Here is a 16,595-nt window from a genome sequence, read left to right on the forward strand (position 1 = left end):
GGCCTCCAGCAATTCCGTGGGGGCTGCTCCCCTACCCGCACAATTACACAAGGTGCCCTGCTGCGCCCCACAGGAGTTGGGGGGGGGGGGTTCGGGACTCACACTTGGCCGGCAGTCGGTAGCCGCCAGTGATCTTGGCCTTGCCGGTCTCGCAGCTCTGCAGGGTCCGGCACTCGTCGGTGAGCAGGGGTCCGGCGGCCCGGTGGATGCAGCCGTCCACTGCAGGGCAGGGGGCAATGAACCGTGGGGCTCCCCGCGTCACGCCTGAGTCCGTTTTACAGAAGAGAAGGCGGAGGCCCAAGCACAGAATACTCCCAATCCCCTCGGCTGTGCCAGGGCTCACCCGGCACCGCGCCTCCTCCCGCGGCCTCCAGCCGCTCGCAATAGCCGCCGCCCCCACGTGTTCCACATCTGGAGAAGCCAAGGGCGGAGGCGGGCGGCGGCGCGGGGCGGCCGGCAGGGGGCGCGCCCGGCCCACCCTGCTAGTCCCCCGCCGCGCCGCAGCTGCGCGCGCGGGGCAGGGGCCTCCCCCTGCCGGAGTGGCTCGGTTTGTCGGTGTCCGCGGCGGCAGGAACCGCCACTCTCGCCTGGCCAAGGGGAAGGTCGCCCTCCCGGCTCTGGCCTGGACGCACCGCGGGGCCCGCGACCTGTGGCCGCCTCCTCCCGAGGAGCCCGGGAGCGCCGACAGGCACCGCGCATCGATCCCAAGGCGAGGCCCCTCCGGCCGCGGCAAACTCTAAGACCCACTTTACAGATGCAGAAACTGGGGTCACCCAATTACAAGTGGCAGGTGCGGTCCAGGCCCGGAGCCTGGGTCCTCCAGCCCCGTCCGTGCACCACGCGGGGAGGTGGACGGGGCAGCGGATCCGGGGCGCGCAGGTGGATCCGGGCGCGCGCCCCTGCTCGTTAGCGAGCTGCCTCGTTAGCGCCTCCGGCTTAATTGGGGCGGGCCTGGGCTTGTTTATCTGAGGGAGGCTCTGGGGCCCACGGCAGCGACCCTGGGGACGCGGGCCCAGATAAACACCTCGGGCGCGGCGGGAGGCGCGGAGGAGACACTCCTTCAGCCCGATCTCAGCCAGGCGCCAGAGCCCGCCCGAGTGGCCCTGGCAGGAAAGGCAGGGCTCGGGCTCGGCTCTCGTCGGCTGCGCCAGGGGGCCCCACTCGCAAGCCCGCTCCCCTGAGAGTCCACTGCCTCATCTGTGAAAAGCGACAGTGACCCCTCCTCAGGGGAGGGGTCGGCACGCTGGCCGGAAGAACGTGACCCACCTCTGGCAGCTCCCTAGCCCCGATGGCCCCGCAGGCCCGTGCAGGAGCTCCTTGGGCAGCGGTCACAAGGCCCAGCCGCAGGAAGGAATCCCCATGTCTCCATTTTGCAGAAGCGCAAACCAAGGCCCTTCCTCCGTCATCGCATCGCAGCCCCACCCCCAGTGTCTTGGCACAGGTCCAGGGACACCAGCTGGACCACCCCCTCTTTCTTCTCTTTTCTTCTGTGCCCTGTGGGGCCCAATTAAACCTAATTTTGTGACTTCTCTTGGAGCTGGCACCAGGCGATCTTCCAGCGCATCCCGGGGGTGGGACACATAGGGTGGAGGAGTTGGGGGAACCCTGCGAGGGGCTCTGGGTTGGGTCCCGTACCCTCCTCTCCTGTGCAGGGGGAAGGTAAGGGCAACCCTGGCCCATGGGAGGGGGCAGAGAGCGGGACACAAGGCAGGGTCCCTGAGCTACCTGTCCAGGGGGCGCTCAGCCTGCAGTACAGTGTCCCTGCACAGTGGGTGGGTTCTGGGTGAGGTGCCAGGTGACCACCAGGTGACGTGTGCAACAGCAGGGACTGGGGAGCTGGGCAGCCTGGGTTCAAGTCCTGGCTCTGCCAGTCACAGACATTGGCCTGGAGCATATCACTTAACCCCTCTGGGCCTCAACTACCCCATCTGTAAAATGAGGTAATAGTAGACCTCCGTCTCACAGGGCTTTTGGAAGGATTAAAGGAATTAATTTCTGTAAGGTGCTTAAGCCAGTGCTTGGCCTGGGTGAAGGGGACGTGCGGGTGTCCAGGCAGGGCTGAGCGCGTTCGGGACATACTGGGCTAAGCATAGGAGTGGGTCTGAGCCCGCGCTCCCCAGGGCCTCCCGGCCCCACCCCAGTGGTGTCAACCACTTGGCACCCGGCTGCCTGCCATCTCCTGGTGCCGTCCACCCTGCAGGCGACCTTGGCCTGCTGTGGACGCTGCGCGGAAGTGGAGCTCAGCGAGCTCTGTGTTTCAGGGACTTAATGTTTCCTGCAGAGGTGGACAGGCCTGCAGCCAAGCCCTTGGGGCTGACCTGGGGGCATGAGGGGGAGGAGGGAATCTGTGCTCGCAGAAGCCTTGGGCCGGAGCACCCCCGGCCTCATCCAGGACAGGGCCACGGCTCAGTGACTGCCATGCAAATGCCAGGCAGAGATGAGGGATAAGGCCCTGGTCCCCAGTCCGGCCCCACCCTCTCCCCAACAAGCTGGAGCACAGACTCACCCCCTCCTGCCTGGCCCCCTCCCCGTCCACACACGAGCCTGGTCACTGTACCATCCCCACGGGCCAGAGGGGACCCACAGCCTGCTGTCCAAAGGGCCACCCCTGCCCTGTCTCTCCGTGTGAACTGCAGCTTCCCCGGCTCTGCTTCCTCGGCCCTGTCCTGGCTCTTACGTGGGGGGAAGCTGAACTCTAGAGCCCGCAGGAGGTGGCTTCCTGGGGTCCCATCCAAGGGAGATGTCCCTCCTCCCCGCTCTCCACCTGACCCTGGGGCTGCCTGGTGGGAGGGTGATGACCCCAATTCCTACCAGTTCACCTTCAATCCCCTCCCCGGGACCTTTAGCCACATTGGAACAAATCTCAAGCCTCCAACTCAACCCCTGTTCCATCCCAAGTCAGCAGATAACCTGGGGTCCCTCCTGGGGAGACAGACACATCTGCGGGGGGTGGGGGGGCAGCACCTTCCTCAGAGGTCTCTTGGCAGGGTCCAGAACGCCCCTTCCCCGCAAGCCTGCCCTAAGGGCCGCTCTGCCTCCTCCCTCAGCGCCCGCCTGCTCCCGCTCCAGGCTCTGGGCTCTGGCTCCTGAGTTCCAGGCCACACAGCCTCTTCTGGAACCCCCGCAGCGCTCAGCAGGTCCCATCCCCCCTCGCGGGTCCTCCCAGCCACCCTAGGAGTGCTACAGTTTCCCCAGCTTTATAGAAGACACTGAGGCACAAAGACGGAGGACTTGCCCAGGGTCACATGGCTGGACAGCTCTACCTCCTCTAGGACCACAGAAGGCTTTCTCTCCCCCCCAAGCTCCCTCCCATCCTGGCTGGCTGGCTCCTCGCCTGAACCCCCAAACTTGGCCTGCTATCTGCACACCCCTGTTCCCTGCAGCAGGGCTCCTGTCCCTGTCTTCATGTCAACACATCACCTTCCCTACAGAGGGACTTTGGGGACTCTGGTTGCTCCATGGTCTGGGGTCCCTTATCCCATATAACTGTTCAGAGCCCCCCCCCCCAGTGCAGATGACCACTAGCCCCCTCTGTCCAGCAAGGCTGCCTTGGAGACCGTCCGCCTGCCTCCCGGACCTCTTCTGTCCCGGCCTGAGCACATCAGATGCTATACCTGCCGGGGTGGGGTGGGGCCCTGTCTGTCCCCCGCCAGCTCCGACCCTGCCGCTCCACCCTGCTCCCAGGCTCTTTCCCTAAGCCAGCTCAGCTGCAGGGCTCACCGCAGCCCTCCCATGTCCCCCCCACTCCCCCACCCCGGCCTGGTGCAGCCTCTACACCTGCAAGGGGCCTGGGGCTTCAGCTCACACCCCACCCCTTCCTAGGAGGTTGGGGGGCATCAGGAGGCCAGGGGAGAGGGCAGGGGCTGGAGCCAGGCCCTCCCGGAGCCCACAGAGGCGGACGGACGGCAGGCTCCCGATGGGGCCGTTTGCCAAGGCGCTTAGGAGATGTTGGCCACTATTAGGGTGCTGTAATATTCATGAAGGGAAGATTAGATATTTAAATTTATTCAGCAATAAATGTGTCTCAGTGGGGGAGCATTCCTCATGCTAAACAAACAAGCGAGCAGGGGCTAATTAATTATTTACAGGAACACGAGGCTGCCTGTGGCCTGGGGGAGAGGGGGGCAGCTGTGTCCCTGCCAGGGGGCAAGAGACCCCGACGGGCCCTGGGCCGGCCCCCCACTCCTCCATTCCCCTCCACTGCCCTGTGGGTCTGGCCCCCTGTGTGCCCCCTTCTGGGATTTCTCCAGCCTACAAGCCTGCTGGTGGCTTTGGGCAAGTCACTTCCCCTCCCTGTGCCTCTGTTTCCCCTTCTACAGGTAACGGCACCTCCCACCCCATCTGGCGCGAGCATTCGAGCATTCGGTGAGAGACTGACAAAGTGCCCTGCACTTCAACACGCGGTCCCCGTGTCACCCGCTTTCCATGGGGACACCAAGGCCCAGTCACCGACCCTGGAGGCAGAAGGCTGCTCGGCCCGGCCGGCTCTCAGGGGCCTCCTGTGCCCAAGTGACAGACAGGCTGCCAGGTAGAGATGTCACTGAGAAAAGCCTGGGCAGAGAAGGCTGGGATGGAGAGGGGGAGCTTGAGGCCCGAGGGGGCTGGGGGAGGGGCGCCCCTCTTGAGCGCAGGAAGGCACCTGGGCCTGGGCCCTAGGGACCACTCCCCACCCAGACATCGCCCCCCGCAGGTCCCAGGGCTGGGAGCCCAGCCTGAGGAGAGGCCCCCCACTCCAGCCGCCGAGGTCCAGCCTGCAGCGATCCCAGCCTGCAGAGGTCCCCAGGGCCAGGGCTGAGAGGGGACAGGCCCCACTGGGCGGCTGGGGAAACTGAGTCCCCGAGAGGGTACCAGCAGGGTCGGGGCAGATGCCTCCAAACCCCAGACCTTGAGGAGGACAAGCCCAGCCATGAAGCCTGGAGAAACGACCCACCCCAGGGGCCTTGTGCCCCCTTCTCCCTCTGTCCACCCTATACTCCCTGTCTTAGTCTCTGGCTTCCTCCCAGGCCCCGGCTGGGCCTCAGGAGCTACGACCCCATGGGAAGCCCCATTGCTAGAACCGCCTCGGCCTCTGCCCACGCCCGCACGCACCGGGTCAACAAACCGGCTAGCCCCAGCTCCATGAGGCTTGGCCTACCGGGGGAGACAGAGCACACCTTTGCCAGACCCCGGCCTCGTGGCGCCAAGGCGGGTGGGCACCCCCGGGAGAAGATGGATGGACAACAGCTCCGCAACGTGATGTGAAATTCATTGCGGGCTGAGATCAACTCCTTAAATGGGGATTTGAAAACATTAGGGCTTCATTATGTACACAATGGCGGCGCCTCATTCATCACACGAAAATCACTCCCGTTATTAAAACCCCCCTGGCAGCTGCAGGAAGGGGCCTGGTGGCATCTTGCCCACCGAGGGTGGGGTGCGGGCCCCAGGGGCCTGCTGGGCCTCCGCTAGAGTCCCCCTGTCCCTCCCACCTGTGCAGGGCTAGGGGTGGGGAACACCGTTCGCTCCAGGGACCCGGTGCCTCAGTGTTGTCATCTGCAAAATGGAGCCATTAATGGTAACCCCCCCGCCCCCTCCCCCCCGGCGCTGTGGTGAGGGTGCTGGGGTCCTGCAGGAGAGGCTCCAGGAGGCCCGGCTCCATGCCCCGAGCGCTCAGTAGAGTACCGTGCGGCTCACACCACCAACGCCAGCGCCCTCCGGGCAAGGGTGGGGATGCCCAGGGCCTTTTCTTGGGGAGGACACGTCACTCCCTTGCTCCTAAAACCTCCCACGGCTCCCACGAGTCCATGAAATAAAAACCTCCACCCCGAGCGAGGCTGGAGGGAACCCCAGCCTCCCCCTGCGATGACCGGCCTCTGTGGTCTCTCCCACCTGCCCAATTGGGGGAGGGGGCCTGCCAGGTGCCGATGGTGCAGGGAGGGGACCCGGAGCTCCATCTCACTGCAGGCCCTGGAATGGGAGAAAATGGACAAGAGGGAAAGGAGGTGGGAGCTGCTGGCCCTGTGTGCAGTTGGGAAGGCTTCCCTAAGGAAGTGGCATCTGATCAGAGCCCCCAGCAATGAGAAAAACTGGCTTAGGGAAGCTGGGGGAGGAGGGCTCAGGCGGGGGCCTTGGGCAGGCCAAAGGGAGAGTCCAGGGTGGGCTGGGGGTGAGGGGGAGTGGGAGGCGGGGGAAGGGGGAGGGGAGGGCTGCATCTGCGGGGCTGGTGGAAGAAGCTAGAACTGCTTCTGTTGCTGCCCTGGGAATTTTGAGCAGGGGTGGCGTGGCCCGGGGCCAGCCTCTGGGTGTATGTGGGGGGGGGGAGGGGGCGCTTTGCTGTTCCCCATTGAATGGTCCTCCCCTGTCTGCTCAGCTCAGGCCAGAGCCCCCCCCTCCCTGCCCCAGCCTATCCCGCTCATCCCCCGCCCCCGCACACAGTGGGGCTCCAGACTAGTTTGGGGACTGGGTGCTCAGCTCCTAGGGCCGCTGCTTCCCCTGAGTCCAGCCCAGTCCAGGGCGGGTGCGGAGGCCACCCTGTCTGTCCACTGCGCTTGACCGTGGCTATGGCCGTGGGCAGCCACTGAGCAGAAGGGGAGGCCCGGATGATGCTCTGATGCTCCGAGGCTTTGCTAATCCCCCAGGCCTGCCTGGCTCTGAGCAGAGGAAAGCCAGCGGGAGCGGGGAGAGTGCAAGGGGAAGAAAAATGGAGAGTGGGTGCATGAGCAAGAGAAATGGGGAGCAGGCCAGAGATGCCGTGAGGCTGGGAGAGAGAGAGCAGAAAGAGCAAGCAAGGGCAGGGGCAGAGAAGGACAGAGAGAGAGAGAGAGAGAGAGAAAGAGACACAGAGATAGACACAGTGACACAGAGAGGCAAAGACAGAAAGAGGCAGAGAGGGACAGAGACAGAGAGACAGTGATAGAGGCAGAGAGAGGCAGAAAGAAAAATCGAGATATGGAGGGAGAGGGAAGGAGAGAGGAAAGGGGGTGGGGCCACATCCCTCGCCAAGGGCCTCCGAGTTGTGCGTGGAGAGGAGAGGGCAGGCGGGGGGGGGGGTGTTCTGCTCAAGTGGAGGGGCTGCCGTGGTGGGCCAGGGCTGGGGTGCAAACGGGCACACACAGGGGGCCCCTGGGCACAGCTGGTCCACAGACAGGTCCGCCCTGAGCGCCTAACCTTGGCCAGGAGGTGGACAGACAGACACCCCGGGCATGTCCCATAGGAGGGGAGTCTGACGGGGAGGCAGTTGGTACTTAAATAATCACACAAATGGGAGACTGACTACCACCGCGACAGAATGCTGGCCCACGAGGGGCAGGGGCCGCTGCGTCCCCACACCCACGACAGTGACAGGGTGTGGGGAGCCCTCAGTGAATGGAGCAGAAGGGGTGGTGGTGGGAGGGGCTGCTCTGACTGTGAGGTAAGGAGGCAGGACGGTTGTGGCAGGAAGGCCGAGGAGCCGTAGGCCCAAGAGCAGCACGTGCAAAGGCCCTGTGCCAGGAGACGGCTGTGGCAGAAGCCTGGGCACCGGGGAGCAGGAGCTGCGCACCTAGGGTCGGGTGTGGGCACAGGGAGCAGGGGCGGCGCGGGCCTGGCGGGCAGGGAGGCAGGGCAGCTGCGACCGCTGACCTCTCGCTGGCAGCGAGCGTGCGCGGGGGGCACGGGGCTCTGTCCGGCCCTGCCTGCCTGCGGCTGTCGGGGGACCCTTCCTGACCCGGGCCGGTGCACCCCTCGGGCCAGACCTTTGGGGAGCCGGCCAGGCGAGAGCAGAGATGGCGGCCCTGTGAGCAGAAGGCGGCCCTGGATTAATCTGTCACTAAAGCTTGGCCATGGCAGGCGCAGTCATGATTTAGATGAATAATTGAAACGCTCCGATACATTTATTATCCCTTTAGTGCAAAAGTGGCAGAGAAAGACGAGGGGTAATTGAAAAAGAGCGCACAAATCTCCACGAGAAAGCCGGCTCCTTATCGCCGAGTAAACATTTCAGTCCCAATAAACAGGAGAGACACGCGTCAGGGCCCTGTCCATTCCCATCCTGATTTAGGGCCCGCCTCCCTTCTTACCATACAATAGGAGAGCGCTCTGTTTTGTTTTTTTTTTTAAATGTTTATCGAGCCAGTGAAAGTCTCTGCAGGAGAGAGGAGAGGCGGGGAGCAGGCGTGGCCCCCGTGGTGGCGGAGGGGTCTGAGGGTCTAGTGCGGAGGCTGCCCCAGCCCTCCCAGTCTCCCCAGCGCAGGCACCAGCCCTCCACCTGCTGGGCCTCTCTAGCCCTCCGTACCCGTGGAACTCCTATTCATCCCTCAGGGCTCTAGTCAGATGCCCCCTCTGCTGGGGAGCCTCCTACCAAACTGGGTCTCCGTGAGGGCAGAGCGGAGTCCTGCGTCCCCACCACCACCCACACTCAGAGGGAGCCCTGGGGAGGAATGGGGGCGTGGGGGAGCCTTCCAGAGACTCACAGTGTTGCCAGAACCAACTACCTTGGCCTCAGGGCCTGGTAGGGACCCAGCCCCACAATGAGTCTGGCCCAAGAGTCCTGTACTCTTTGGGTTAAGTCCTTGTGGCCCAGTAGCCCCCAGGGCTCTCGCTGAGGGCACAGGCACCCACAGACTCCCCTCCCTGCTCCTGAGAGGCCACAGGCCTCCCCCACCTGTAACCCAGCAACTGGGCTCGCTTCACCAAAGCCCTGCAGGCCAGGCCCCAGGCCTCCTTTTGAGGGCCTCCTTCTGAGCCATCACTGTCCCCACCCCCTACCCTTCCATTCCCGCCTGCTGTCCCCCCTGCCCCAGTGCCCGGGCCTGGCCTACAGACGGTGCAACGACCCGCCCCATAAACCGGCTTGGAAACCCCTTGAACCCGGTCCCTGAGGAGAGTGCGTTCTCCTCTACTCTAGCGGGGGGATGAGCAATAACAGCAAACAGAAAATACAGGTCCGCTAAAGGGGATCGTGCTCTGGGAAAAGCCGCAGAGCAGGGGGAGAGGGGCAGCTGGGGCCTGCAGCCCAACTCAGAGTGGCCAGGGCAGGCCACCCCTGACTGATGCTTGCATGGATGGGGGGCAGGTGGGTGGGGGGTGAGGGTGTAGACGGGTGGCTGGGGAAGGAAGGTTGATGGTGGGGGTAGATGGATGAATGGGGGGTAGATGGATGGGTGGAGGGGGTAGATGGAGAGGTGGGGATAGATAATGGGGTGGGGGTAGATGGATGAATGGGGGGTAGATGGATGGGTGGAGGGGGTAGATGGAGAGGTGGGGGTAGATGGATGAATGGGGGGTAGATGGACGGGTGGAGGGGGGATGGAGAGGTGGGGGTAGATGGATGAATGGGGGGTAGATGGATGGGTGGAGGGGGATGGAGAGGTGGGGGGTAGATAGAGGGGTGGGGGTAGATGGATGAATGGGGGATAGATGGATGGGTGGAGGGGGGATGGAGAGGTGGGGGTAGATAAAGGGGTGGGGGTAGATGGATGAATGGGGGGTAGATGGATGGGTGGAGGGGGATAAAGAGGTGGGGGGTAGATAAAGGGGTGGGGGTAAATGGATGAATGGGGGGTAGATGGATGGGTGGAGGGGGGATGGAAGGTGGGGGTGTGGCAGGTGGATGGGTGGTGATACGAGGGTGGGGAGTGGGTAGAGGCCTGAACCCCCATGGGGTTGGACACTGGAGGAGAGGAGGAAACCTCATGTGACGCCCTGGGAGGACATCAGTGGGTTTGGGCAGAGCCAGGTGGGGACCTGGACAACTGAGTCCCAGGCCACTGCTGCCTGTGGCTCCCACCCGGGCAGCTGGGGGGCAGGGGGTTAAGGCTGGATGGAATAGCGGGTGGCAGAGGGCACAGGTGGCAGAGGGTGGCAGACATCTCAGAGGTCTGGGCCCATCCCCGCTCCAGCCCTAGGCAGGCACTGGGCCCCCACAGCTCCAGCCTCACCCCCACCATGGTCCCCTCCCTGCCACCTCCACCTTGTTCCAATCACATTAGCAGAGTGACAGCCCCAGTGAGCACTCGAGGCGGCTCCATAAATCTCAGCCGGCGTTAAAAGGCTGGACTCCAGGCCCACTTCCTCCTGGGTCCTGGCCCACCCCATCCATCTCTGCGTCGGGCAGACAGCACTTGGGGCCTGCTCCAGCCTCCTCTCCCCCTCAGTGCTGCCAGAAGGGGAGCTGGAGGACCCCCTCAATACCTCTGCACTCAGTCTGGCCAGGGCATGTGCCCTGTGACCTTTCGGAGTGAGGTCGCCCAGCCACCTATGAGACCCTCCCTGCCCACCGTGCCTCAAACCCCAGTGGCTCCCGCTGCCCTCCCCAGCAAGTCCTTCGCAGAACACGTCAGGCCATTGTTGCCTTTTTGTAGTTCATTCATTCATTCAACAACCATTTAACTGAGCACCTATCCTACGTGCCAGACTCAGTTCTAGCTGCGGGAGATCCACCAGGGCCCTCTGGAGCCTTGTTCTCAGCGGGGGGATGGACTATCGGCATTGACCGTGACAAGTGAGTTACCTGACATGCGGGGCTCTGGACACAGAAGCCCTGGGGCAGGCAGGGCCAGGCTGGGGATTGCAGGCTGCGGTGGGAGCAGGCAGCCGCAGTTTCAGCGAGGGGTCGGGGTGGGCCTCCCTGAGAAGGCGGCGAGCACGGAAACCTGGCCAGAGGTGAAGGGAGCTGCCACAGCCCCCAGCTGGGGAAGAGGGTTCCCGGCCGAGGGGACAGCCCGTGCACAGGCCTGGGCCGGGAGCAGCAGGGAGGCTGGTGCCCAGTGAGGGACGGCTGGGCAGTGGCAGGGAGTCTGGCAGGTGCCTGGGGCCCTGAGAACTTGGCCTTGGCTCTGAGTGAGGGAAGAGCCCTAGCAGAGTTTTCAGCAGAAGAGGGGTGATGACCTGACTTAGGATTTAAAAGGCACTCGGGGTCCTTTGTCTCCCAAAACTGAATGGCTAGAAGTCTAGCTCCCCATGGGCTCTGAGCGGCCCCTGCATCATCTCCTGCCTTCTATCCCCCTGGCGGGGCTGCGACTGCTCCAATCTTCTAAGTCTCCCCAAATGCCCCATGTTCTCCCTCACTTCAGGCCTTCACCTGTGCTGTTCGCTCTGGCCAGGACACCCTTCCCGTCGCTCTTTGCTGGCTGTCTTCTAGCCATCCCTCAGGTCCCAGTGTAGGTGTCACCTTCTTCCAGGAGCCCTGCTCCCCCACCACACCGAGCACCCTGGGGGGTCTCATGTGGACTGTGAGCTCGGAGAAGGCAGGGACCTCTGGTCCTCTGGCACCCAGCTCAGGGCTGCGCACACAGTGGGTGCTCAGTTACTGGGTGATGAAAAAACAGACAAAGGAGAGGATTATCTGAAGGTGGAGCATGGCAGGTGGCAGGTCAGTGACAGCCCCTGAGTCCTCCAAAGGGACAGGCTTCAGAAGAAGGTCCTAGAAGGTCCTAGCTGGGCCCCCAGCCCCAGGGAAGTCCGCATTCTGTGAGGCCTCCAGGATAGCTGTGACCTCCATGGGGACAGTGGAGGAGAAGTGGGGGAGGGAGGGAGGGAGGGAAAATATCTGTAGCCACAAACAGATCCCCCCACACCTCCTGCATCCTGGCCGGTCACCGACAGCTCTTAGCACTGCTCTTATTTATTCCTGACCTTAATGCCCCTTTTATTTTTCCCCCTTTTAAAACCTGGCCTGGGCCCCGCCACTGCTGCTGTAAACACGGCCCCCGGGATTTATCCGACGGCGCATTAACCCCTGCCCCCTAGCTCACCAATCATGCTGCTGCCTGTGCAGAGAGCGGGCAGCCCAGCCGGCGGGGGCCGGGGCCGGGGGGCTGGTGTGGCCTGCCTGGGCAGGGCTGGCCAGGGGAGGAAGGCACGGGGGGGCACAGGGACTGCCCCTGCCTTGGCACCTGCCAAGCATGTAGGCCGTGTCCCTGCAGGCTGGGCCCACCCTGACCTCCCCCTCTCGCCCACCTGGCACTGCTGGAGCGCCTGCTTGCCGGTGGGTAGCGACAGTGAACACGCACGCTTTCTGGGGGGCGTCACAGCCGGCAGAATGCTCCCTGACTTTGCGAGGACTTCTCCTGGCTGTGGGGCCGTCCTCGAGGTCTTAGAGGGGAGCAGATCAGACCATCTTGCCCTCCCAGGTGGGAAAACTGAAGCCAAAATGCCTGGGCTTTCCCTACCACACCTGCAGCCCCCAGTCCTAGGCCCAGTCTCTTTAACCCTCAAGTGTCCCGCTGCACCCCCCCCCCCGCCCCCCAGTAACAGACCAGGAGGTCTCTCTTCAGAGGGTGGGAACCGGCCGGGTCACCCAGCAGCAAGGGGGCCAGGCCTGCCATCCAGGGCTCCAGCTTTGTCCCCAGTGATGGCAGGCCAGGCCGAGGGGGTGGGTGTCATAAAAGGTCAGAGATAGAGAAATGGGGGTGGGCGCACAGTGGGGATGACGAGGAGGGCTGCAGGGGGACGCGCACGGTGGGCAAGGAGGCCCAGAGGAGAGAAGCAGCCATGGAAGGAGAGACTTCAGGGACCCACCCCCCAAGCCCGCGTCCGCACCCCCCCCAAGCCCGCGTCCGCCCCCCCCACCCCCGGGCCACGGAAGGGTCCACTTACCGCCGCCGCCTCCGAGCAGGGAGCTGTTGGCTGCAAGAGAGAGAGAGAAAGGCCAGTCAGCTGGGGAGCAGCTGGTGGGCCAGCGGCTTGGGCAGAGGGGAGGTGGGGGGCTGGCAGGTGGGTCTGAGCAGCGGGCCTGGGGCTCTGGGGCTTCAGACTCTGGGCACAGGATCTTCTCTGAGGCAGGGTCAGAGAAGGGGGAGGTGGGGGAGGCGGGGTCTTCCTCTCCTGCTGAGGCTTCTGCGGGGCCTGGGGTTTGCAGGGTGGCGGGGCCCTGCGGGGTCTGGAGCGGCAGCAGACCTGTGGCCACGTGCATCCTTTCATTCATTTATTCTGATGCCCCAGCGTCTCCCGAGGCCCATCTGTGCCAGGCTTGGTCCCTGCCCTTGGAGCCCATGGGACACAACTAGAAGCTACTAGGAAACAAACTCTCTGTGCAACTGTGCTGAGTCCTGCCCAGGGAACGAGTACCTGTTGTGGGGGGGAAGGGTGCGGGGTAAGAACATGAGCCTGTGAGCCAGGGCTGGGGGCACCCAACAGACGGCAGGGACCCCATCCCAGGGCAGCACAGTGAGGGCACAGAGTACTGGTATTGGAACCGTAGCTGCTTCCACAGACGGCTGACTTGAGCCGCCTTGCTCTGTGCCTCAGTTTCCCCCGGGGAGAGGAGACCATCTCCCAGGGTTGGTAATGAAAGCCGAGGCAGAGAGAGGGATCCTCAGCTCCAGCCCCCTCCCCGGCTGCTGGGGCTGACCTGTCCATCTCACTCTGCCTGGCCTGCTGCCCCCTCCTGCTTCCCCAGGGGGCTGATGTGAGGGCCAAGTGAAGCTGGCAGCCTCTCGGCCCACATGTCAGGGCTGTGCAGGTCAGTGCCCCTCACCAGCCACGGCTCCGGCACCCGGCCGCGCAGCTGCCTCTGTGTTAACTGCTCGTGCTAATCAGGGGAAGTGATGGGCGAGACGGGGCAGGTGCGGCCCAGGTGGGGAGGCCAGCTGTGCCTCGGCTCCTCTGGTCCCAGGAGCCCTGGCTCCCAGGCCTGGCCTGCTGTCCCTCCACTGCTCCCGCACCCCACCTACCTTCTGGGGTCCCGGTGCCGCTCCTCTGTAGGAGGGAGACACGAAGCAGAGCCTGGGCCGGGAGTGGGGGCCCCTTCCCGGCTGGCCAGTCCTCCCGCCCGGGGTGCCGGGCGGACGCTGTGGACCCTGCTAAGTGGTGTCGGGCGGCTCCGAGTGGCTGGTCTCCCAGAGCTGACAGCTCTTCGCTTGGGGAATAATTAATTCCACAGCCCGAAAACCCAGGGCTGCAAGTTGCCACGTTACTTGCGAGATTACTACAAGCAGCTAATTAAGATGGAGAGGCGAGGAGCGGCTGGGGGCTGCGGGGAACGTGGGAGGAAGGCCGGCTGAGCGGGCGAGGAGGCAGCCAGGAGCGGGGGCCCGAACAGGAGAAGGACCGGGCGGGGACAGCCGGGCAGATGCCCCGCTGAAGGGCTGGGCTCCCGCCGGGCTCCGGAGGAGGGTGCCGCCGGGCAGTGCTGTGCACAACTGACCCCACTTACAGCAGAACAGAGCCTCACCGGAGGTGCTCTGGCTCCCATTTTACAGATGAGGCGCCCGAGGCCGGGGGTCGAGTTGCCTAGTGGTGGTGGCAGGGTCGGAACGGTCTGACTCTGTAGTCAAGCCATAGGGCCGGCCGACCTGGAGGCAGCGCAGGGAGCCTCTCCCCGCCCCCGGCCAGGGCTGGGGCCTGACTCTTCACACAGTAGGCCCTTCAGACGCAGTGTGGCTCCACCCCCACCCCAAGGGTCAGGCTGCAGGGGTGGGGCGGGGGCTGGACCTGTGGACAGCCCTGCCCTGGAGGCAGCAGGGGGGGCCTGGGCTTGTTGGGTTGGCCCAGAGCGGTCCTGGCAGCTGTCGGAAGCTGCCCTCCGAGGCCCTTCCCCACCTCCCCCGTCACCTCTCTCTCTTAATTAACACCGGCCACGAACGAGCTGGCTCCCGCTCCCAGAGGGCTCTGTGCCAAATGTGTTGGCCGTGAGCCTCGAAGGGGCGGGAGGGGAAGGGGCGCTGACCTGCCCCTGTTGGAAGGGACCAACCCCCACCTGCCTGGTATCCCTTGAACCCCACCATGTGTCGGTCTGCCCAGGTCAAGGACAGGGGTGAGCTGCCCCGATGTCCCCCAGGGCCAGGAACACCGAGGGCTGGGGAGGGAGGTGGGCTGGGGCCAGAAAGGATTTCACAGGGCTGAGCCAGTGGAAGGGTGGGCCAGGGTCCAGGTGGTGTCACCTGCCCCAGGTGGGAACAGGCAGGCAGCACTAGCACTGGGGCTCAGTCTCGGGCTGCACAGAGGACCTGGTCACCAGCTTGTCCCCAAGCTCAGTGGGTGTCCTAGGAGGCTGGTTGGCATGTCCCCTTCCTCCAGCCCACTAGGTTGACGGTCTCATGGGTGGGGGTTCAGGGGAAGGACAGCAACCCAGGGGTCTGCACCCAATTCCACCCTCCTCTTTCTCCCGAGCCCCTGGCGGCCCTCTCCCCGAGGGGCCTGAGTGCCTGGCCCCCAGAGGGAGGCCCCACGAAGCTGCCCAAGGAGCTCACAGGTGGGCCAGGCTGCTTGAGAGAATGGCCTGGAGGCTTGGGGAGAAAGGGAAGCAGAAAGGGGGTGTGGCCCAGCCTCCCATCAGAAGCATGGTGGGTCCAGGCCTGCCTGCTCCCGGGCCCAGGGCCAGCCTTCCCCCGACCCAGGCAATGCCCTCGAGTCCCTGGCTCCCTCCCCTTCTGCTGTCGCCACCATGCTCCCTTCAGTTCGGTTTAAGCTCTAAATCACAACTGGTCATGAGCCCATTTTTCAGATGGGAAAACAGGCTCGCAGAGAGATGGGGGAGGGAGGGGAGGTGCTGGACCCAGGGCGGCTGCTTGTCAGCGTGCCTTCTCCTGCTTCTTTTTATTTTATTTTTTTTAAAGATTTTATTTATTTATTTATTTGACAGAGATAGAGACAGCCAGGGAGAGAGGGAACACAAGCAGGGGGAGTGGGAGAGGAAGAAGCAGGCTCCCAGCGGAGAAGCCTGATGTGGGGCCTGATCCCAGAACTTCGGGATCACGCCCTGAGCCGAAGGCAGACGCTTAACGACTGCGCCACCCAGGCGCCCCTCTCCTGCTTCTTTTTAAATATTTTATTTTTTTAAGTAATCTCTACACCCAACGTGGGGCTCGAACTCACGACCCCAAGATCAAGAGTTGCAGGCTCCACTGACTGAGCCGGCCAGGCGCCCCAGTCATCATCCTTCTTAACCCCTACGTGCTCCCTCATCTGTTCCCAATGCCTTCTTGCTGAGACGGGGTGATGGGTGAGTAGCCGCGTACTGTGGAGACAAGCATTGGACTTCCAACTGAAGCCAGGGCTCATGACCTGGCCCCACTCCAGGGACCCAACATGGCGCAGCAAAGCAGGGGTCTCTGAGCTCCTGAGGGGCCGAGTGAGCTGAGCTCAGGCCTCGCCCTGGGATGTGGGAAGGGGCATAAGGCCCGCTCTGGCTTTGGCGAGGGGGGGGGGTGTGGGTTCCTGGGCCAGAGCGTGCACCCCGGGAGCTGTGGGTGCCTTTCCTCAATGCCGCCATCCCGTCTGCTTACTGGTCCCCACGGCAGGGTGAGGTGGGCCAGCTTCACACCTTCTCAGGCCAGGGCACCTCTTTCGGGGACCCAGCCCCTTCCCCTGCCCCCCAGCACTTGTGTCCCGGGGGGCGGGGTGGAGTTGCTCCCCAGTTTGGGCCCCCGCATCCGACCCACGTCAGGGGCTGGCGTGTGGTCACTGTGCAGGAAAAAGGAGAAGGCCAGACCCTGAGGGCTTGGCCACTGTCATTACAGGTCAGAGGCAGGCCCGGGGGGGGGGGGAACAGACAGACCTGGCTGGCCCCTTCTTCACTCTCTACACGAAGCATTTTAATTGGGTGCCAACCGCTTGCCGCGTGCCACCGAGTACATAGAGATGAACAAGACACAGTCCCTGGACCTCAGGAGCTCCCAGGCCTAACTGGGGCGGGC

General features: G+C 64.0%; 1 protein-coding gene across 1 annotated transcript in view; it reads right to left on the minus strand.

The window, feature by feature from the left end:
* MACROD1 (mono-ADP ribosylhydrolase 1) overlaps positions 1-16,595 on the minus strand; it is a 148,269-nt gene that overhangs the window by 1,711 nt on the left and 129,963 nt on the right. Inside the window, 2 exon segments of the mRNA XM_045775863.2 lie at positions 103-219; positions 12,556-12,585. Coding sequence (XP_045631819.2) covers positions 103-219; positions 12,556-12,585 — 147 coding nt within the window.

Source organism: Ursus americanus, chromosome 24, assembly GCF_024610735.1.
Source record: "Ursus americanus isolate L20-20 chromosome 24, mUrsAme1.1.p, whole genome shotgun sequence".
NCBI classification, from domain to species: Eukaryota; Metazoa; Chordata; class Mammalia; order Carnivora; family Ursidae; genus Ursus; species Ursus americanus.